The sequence below is a fragment of the Pteropus vampyrus genome, unplaced genomic scaffold (genome assembly GCF_000151845.1).
Source record: "Pteropus vampyrus isolate Shadow unplaced genomic scaffold, Pvam_2.0 Scaffold31, whole genome shotgun sequence".
Lineage (NCBI taxonomy): Eukaryota > Metazoa > Chordata > Mammalia > Chiroptera > Pteropodidae > Pteropus > Pteropus vampyrus.
Window position 1 is genome coordinate 11,129,102 of NW_011888812.1, and position 7,365 is coordinate 11,136,466.

Sequence of the window (7,365 nt, forward strand, 5' to 3'; positions counted from 1 at the left end):
TCTGAAAATCTGCAATGGGAACTTTATTTCATGGGAGTAGGGTATAGTTAGAATGGAAATCTCTCTGGCTATTATTAACCATTAATATCTTAATCTGAACAGTTCTATACGATCCTCCCTTTTCTATAGAGTTGTCATCTGGGCACCGAGGTATGGCTTAAGCCAAATCCAGCCCATTGTGTGGCTTGTGAGCTAAGAAAGGTTTTTAAGTGTTTACATGGTTAAAAAAAAAAACAAAGAAGAATAATATTTTGTGACACATGGAAGTTATATGAACTGCAACTTTTAGTGTTCATAAATAAGGTTGTATTGGACCACAGTCATACCCATTATTATTATTTTTTTAAATCTCTGGCAGCCTTTGTGATAGTGGCATAACTGAGTCATTGTGGCAGAGACTGCATGGCCTGCAAACCCCAGATATTTACTATGTAACTCTGATAGAATAAGTTCACCAACCCCTAGCTTAAGCCATAGTAACATTTATCGCTTACTGACAAGAAGTTTGGAGGCCAGTGGTTCCAGGGTTGGTTTGTTAATTCTGTGATGCCAGAACATTTGGTTGGTGCCTCTTTAGTTCTCTTTCCTGTCCCCTCATGGCTGCAACGTGGCTACAGCACCTTCAGGTATTCTATGCTCACAAGAAGAGACAGGAGAATAAATGCTGATTGTCATATGCTGCTGAAGATCTGTGGTTGGCACATAGCACAAACTCTCTACAGTTGAACTAGCACATGCATTTAGCAATGGAGAGCAGAAAAGTCAGCAAATTGGGTTAAAAATGGTTAATGTTTATGAGCCTTGGTATGCTTACCTCACATTGCATAAAGATTATGTTGAACTTGAACATGGATGTGTCCTTCCTGATGCCCTGAAGGTATTGCCCTTGATTGGAACTATCTAGAAATGGTGTCCGCAAATTTCTGCCAGGTCAGCATAGCTCAACTGTTCATTTATGTTATATGCATTTGTTGATCTAGGTTCATTCAATGTTGATTTTCCACGTGTTTGCCATTCAAATATTTCAAGGCTTCTTAATTAAGAGTGAAAGCTGTAGAGCTGATTGGAAGCGAAAGCAGGTCTTTGGTCATCTGCCTAATAGTTAAATTGTTGAGTTGGTTCATTCTGTCACTTAATTGTTGCTAATTTAGTTCTCTGCAAATTTCTAGTTGATGAATTGATTTTAGGTGAATTGCTCTGCTTTAGTACCTAATGTAATAAGTGACACAGAGTAGGCACTCGATAACTGCTTAAAGAATAAAAGATATCGGAATGTTGTCAATGTTATTTACCTTCATCACTTGGGGAAGGCTTGAGCCAGACATGAGATAATTTGGAAACAGAACTTCTTGTGAATTACTTTTACTCAAAATATACAAGTTATGTTAATATATTATCTTGTAATAAAAATTACCACCTCTCCAAACTGCATGGAAATACCCGGAGTCACATTGGGACTTACTAGTAGAATAACTGATATTCCTTGTATTTGCCTCACACCTTGTGCATGTTTCACAGCCCTGGCACATCCATTATTTCATTGGAGTCTCATAGCAATCCTCGCTGTAAATAGAAAATAAATTAATCCTTCCCAATCTACATTTTTGGAGAGTAAAATCGTTTAGATTAGGTTTTAGTTGCAAGGAACAAAATCTCATACAAGACAGAAGCCAGGAAGTAGACACTTCAGGATGGAAGGGGACCCTATCTTGTTTCTCCATCTTTTACAACTTCTATTCTTAGAGTTGCCTCATGGCTGAAGATGTCCGGTAGGACTCCAGTCCTCATGGCAGCATTCCTGTCATCAGGAAAGAGGAAGGGACAAAATAAGTGCATGTCCTCTCCTTTGAAATTGTAAGGGAGGCTGTGGAATGTAATCTTTAGTCCAGGTGGGCTTGTGCCCAGATAAAAATTCAGAGGTCCTAGTACTGTAGAAAGAAGAAGGAGAAAATAAGCATTGGGGGACTCTCGCAATCTCTGCTCCTGAATGAATCAGGCACGAAGTCTTGGGCACAAGCTCAGGTATTCTGACTCCCAGACCAGGTGTTCCCTCCATCATGGCCCTCTGCCCCAGCCAGGTTTTATTTCTTTCACTGAGGTAAAATTTTAATTGAGGTACTATGTCATGAAATGCACAGACCTTTAGTGTACAATCCAGTGAGTTTCGACAAACTTATATATCGAGTAACCACATCCCAACTAAGATGTAGAATATTTCTGTCACCCCAGAACCTCCTTTCATGGCCCTTTCTGGGTAGTCTCTACTCCCCAGAGGCAACTGCTGATCTAGTTTCTATCATCACGGTTTCTGTTTAACTCATTCTTAAACTTTTATAAATGTACCCTTATGTGTCTGGCTTCTTTCACCTAACATAATGTTTTTGAGATTCATTGTGTTGTGAGTTACAGTAGTTTGTTCTTCTATGTTATGAGTAGTATTCCATTGCGTAAACATACCACAACTAAAATAAACCTCTTGTTCATAGATATTTGGGTTGATTTCAGTTTTTGTCTGTTGTGAATAAGCTCTGCTGTAAACATTCTTTGACATCCCTATTTTTTAATAAGAAGCATAAGCTGACCGATTCATTCATTTGTTTTACTTGCAAATAAGTTTTTGCAAGGAAGAATGTGTATAGACACAGTCCTAATTCTTAAAGAAACTGTACATCTTTTATGATGGTGGGGTTTAATTGGAACTGGAGAAGTATGCCAGAGTTGATGAGTTAATCTTTACTGGGTTAGGAAATAACATCAAACTCTTATGAAAAAGGCAATTTATAACTTCAGGTGAACAAACACAATTCTATACCACACATATTTTAATAATTATAGTTTTCTATAACAAACATTCATGGACTCATGTTTAATAATCTATCTACCTTAGATTTCTTTAACCAAATCTTTCACTATAGAAAATATTTTGATGACAGGATTTTCACAGAAACTCAACTTCATGATGACATATTATGGAATACATACAGGTTTGAAATAGTTGGAGTTTTTATGTAATCATTTGGCTTGTGTTTTTTTTTCTATGTAAAGGATAATAGTTAATTCAGTATTTGTACTCTCAAAAGCAATTATATTGAAACCTTTAGAAAAAATCTTAAAATACCTCATCATTACTTTCTTATTAACCATCTGTTAACACTTGACATTTGGTTTTAATCCAGGCTGAATTAATGACATTGGCGAGTAACACCAGTGCAGAGCACATTTATCTTACAAAGTGCTATGATAGGATTTGTAAACCTTTTATTACAGAAAACTTGACACATATACAGTTGTGGACAAAGCATGGTAATGAACTCACCTGTAACCAATACCGAGTTTCAGTAATTATCAGTTCAGGGTCATTTGTCTTTCATCTATAGTAGGGCATCTCAGTAGCAGTGGTATGATTTTTGGATCAGACAATTTTTGTTGTGGGATCTGTCCTGTGCATTGTAGGATGTTTTATAGCATCCCTGTCTTCTACCCAATAGCACTCCTGCCCCGCCCAGGTCGTGATAATGAAAAATGGCTCCAGATATTGCCAACTGTCTTCTAGGGGTCAAAATTACACCCTGTCAAGAACCACTAATATATACCCTCATCATAACAAAAGCAAGGGAAGTGCTATCCGCTTCCTGAAACTTCAGGCTTATGTTCCTTGGCCCCATCCTTTGAATGGTGTTATTTTGTGTAAAGCCACATGATTGAGTCCATGATAAGCAAGAGCCGTATTAAACTGACTTCTGGACAGCATAGAGCCCTATCCAGAGTCAGTGACCTGTAAACATTGGGTGAGTTTAATTTTTTCACATTTCCGGTTGACTTCTGAAGGTACGTTACCTACAAGGAGGTTTGAGATTTTAGGGACCAGGTCTTGCTTCCCATGAGGTAGTCTACCTGATTAGGGAAAAGAAAGGTATGGCTCTCTGGGGACCGATCTCTTGCTCATCATGCCTTACCCTCTGGAGCTCTCAAGCACTTTGAACTCAAGGCTCAGCTTCCAGGATTCTTATTTCTCTGTGGAACATTTGGGAGGGCCAGTCTACTTTGTTCTGGTTTTAAAGCAGGTAGAATTGAGCCCAGTGGCTTAGTCTCAGCATTCCCAAGCCTGACGCTGCAGGGGGAGCAGATCTTCCACCTGGCAGTTCCGGAGAGGAGCTTTCTGATGGTCTAACTGGGAAACCTGCATGAGCTGAGGGCTGTTCTCATGTTTGCATCTCTGCGGTCAGAACAGAAAAGGTAACTGCGGTGAGAACAGCAAAACCACAGCAACACTGGGGTGAGTTTTGTTTTGTGAGCATGTGATTCTTTTACATAACGATTGCGAGTCTACTTTTCAAGCAAAGGGAATGTTGCTATGAAGCACGTGGCATTTTACAAAGGGCTCTCCCATCATCTGGTCTTTGAGGCAAGCACAAGGCTAGGTATGGGATTCTGGGGTGGAGAAGGCGTGGTCTCAGTTCTTGGGGACCTTTGTTCTTTGGATATTTACTGAATACCTACAATGTACCTAATACTGTGTTAAGAAGGTTGGGGAACATCTATATCCAGTCTTCCTTCATCGTACTTGCAATCATTGAATGCTATTTCATGGAGGTGCGTAAGTGAGCACTAAAGGTGGCATTATAGAGAGACATAATCTGTGCCTGCGGGAATCTCATAGTGTAGTGGGGCAGACAGTTACATAACAATTATAATTCGGCGTGAAAATTACTGTGATTCCAAAATGTCCTCAGAGAAGCAGGCCTTCGACCATAAGGGTGTGTGGATTGGGGAGATGGATTTCCTATCTCTTAGAAGAATCCAAGGCAGCACAGAGGATGGGAACTTAAGTTGTCCCGGGATGGGCTCGAAGTGGCATGTATGGTATGTACCTGTGACATAAGTATTAATTCCATGCTACCTTTGGACCTAGAGTCTCTGAGAGGTTAAAGAATTTTCTAGATATCACATAGATATGACCGAAAAAACCTGAATGTAAACCCAGGAGCCAGCATGCTAGCAGTGCTTTCTTCCATGAATGGCTTCTTGGTAAAATCCCCCGGCTGATCAGAGAGTTTCTGGCTGGCCTTGGCCCTCTATTTGTCTCCGTAATCATAAACTCTATCAGTGATTCCCTTCTGGTTCATGATGGTTCTTAATCACCTCAACCTGTCCCCATTGCTGGTGAAAGGAAGCTTTGTGACATGAGTGGATGTCACATGACTCTAGGTCTCAGGTGCCCTGGAGTCTCATTGTACAAGGGGCTGTGTTGCTATACACAGAACTCATTCACCTTGGACAAAATCCAGCATGGACCAAGAGAGTCTGCAGTCAGTCAGTGCACATTCTCGGTGATGCCCTGAGGGGCTGGAAGGCTGGATTGCAGAGAATGTTGTGTCAGAGCATAAGTGGGCACTTTGGGCAGAGGGATGGTTTGTCCTTCTATTGCCACTTGTAGGGGCACATGGGATGGGAGGAGAGGAAGGTATCCGTAAGGAGAAGAATCGTACAGGGGTTGACTCGGATCCTTGGGAAGGAACAAGATCGCCATTAATTTGTGACCAGGTGGAGAAGGAGAAACAGGAGGAGGAAGCAGAAGTAAGACGGGGAGCTGAGTGCCAGGGGACAGCTCTTCTGAAGACTCCGAAGGGAGGCAGAGTGGCAAGGAAGCTGTTCTGCAGACCAAGAAAGAAAAGAGAGCAAAAGGAAATGGAATGAAAGAAAGCTGCAGGAGAAAGACAAAAGCATTCGAAGGCGATGGAGAGATACCTAACACGGAGACGGTAACACTCTCCTTGCTGCCATACATCATCCGGTGAGGTATTCGTGTCCTAGTCGGTCACCCCTCCTCTGGTCTGTTAACACTAGTCCAACCTCTTTTGCTTTCCAATTGACTAGTGTTTCTGATGATTCCCCATTGTCTGTAGGATAAATCCCAAAGTCCATAACTGGGCTTCATGAACTAGTCCTACATTCTGCCTCCAGCTTTATCTTTGCCCTTCTCCTGATGAATTTTCATTGCTTTGTATGCTCGTCTTCCTTTTTTATTTTTTAAGTTTATTATTATTATTTATGCCTACAGCACCTGGTCTTCCTAGGTGGTCTCCCATCTAAGTACTAACCAGGCCCGACCTGGCTTAGCTTCTGAGATCAGACATCAGGCTTGTTCAGGGTGGCATGACCATAGACCATGGACCATGGCTCTACTGGGGCACGTACCCGGGACCTTCTGCATGTAAAGCAGATGTGCTCACTGCTACACTGTGGAACCACATCCTCGTCTTCCTTTTTGAAATTTTTTTCCCTTCCACACACAACTAACTCTTACTTATCTTTCAATATCCAGCTCACAAACTTTTCAGATATGCAAGGACTTTGAAGTAGTTCTCCCGCCTAATGAGGGAGTCTTTTGCTTTGTATCATTTCAGATCACCCCACCCAAATTACTGCCTCCTGGTGGCAGCTTCATGGCTAACACACATAACGTGACTGAATTCATTTTTCTGGGACTTTCTTCCAATCAGGATGTGCAGAAAGTTTGCTTTGTGATATTTCTGCTCTTGTACACAGCAATTCTGCTGGGGAATTTCCTCATTATACTCATCGTCTTGACCAGCAGAAGTCTTGGTTCCCCCATGTATTTCTTCCTCAGCTACCTGTCCTTCGTGGAGATCTGCTACTCCTCTACTACAGCCCCCAAACTCGTCTCCGATTTGCTGGCTGAAAGGAAAGCCATATCTCTGTGGGGCTGCATGACACAGCTTTTCTTTATCCACTTCTTTGGTGGCACTGAGATGTTCCTGCTCACAGTGATGGCTTATGATCGTTATGTGGCCATCTGTAAGCCCCTCAACTACACCATCATCATGAACCGGCAGGTATGTGCTGTTCTGGTGGGAATAGCATGGGTGGGAGGCTTTGTGCATTCCTTTGCCCAAATCCTTCTCATGTTCCACTTGCCCTTCTGTGGCCCTAATGTGATCGACCACTATTTCTGTGACCTGCTTCCTCTGCTCAAACTCGCCTGCTCTGACACCTTCCTCATTGGTCTGCTGATTGTCGCCAATGGGGGAACCCTGTCTGTCATCAGCTTCGTGGTCCTCTTAGCCTCCTATGGGGTCATCTTGCTCCATCTAAGGACTCGAAGCTCTGAGGAGCGGCGCAAGGCCCTCTCCACCTGTGGGTCCCACATCACCGTGGTTACCTTGTTCTTTGGGCCCTGCATCTTCATCTACCTGAGGCCTTCTACCACCCTGTCTGTAGACAAGATGGTGGCCGTGTTTTACACGGTGGTCACCCCACTCCTCAATCCTGTCATCTACTCCCTGAGAAATGCTGAAGTGAAGAAGGCCATGAAAAGGCTGTGGATTAGGACAATAAAACTAG

General features: G+C 42.3%; 1 protein-coding gene and 1 pseudogene across 1 annotated transcript in view; one reads left to right on the forward strand and one right to left on the reverse strand.

Moving 5' to 3' along the window:
* Positions 1-7,365, forward strand: part of LOC105290078 (olfactory receptor 4X2-like) — a 9,196-nt gene that overhangs the window by 1,455 nt on the left and 376 nt on the right. The window contains 2 exon segments of the mRNA XM_023528796.1: positions 2,079-2,098; positions 6,596-7,342. Coding sequence (XP_023384564.1) covers positions 2,079-2,098; positions 6,596-7,342 — 767 coding nt within the window.
* Positions 6,053-6,168, reverse strand: LOC111737804 (annotated as a pseudogene).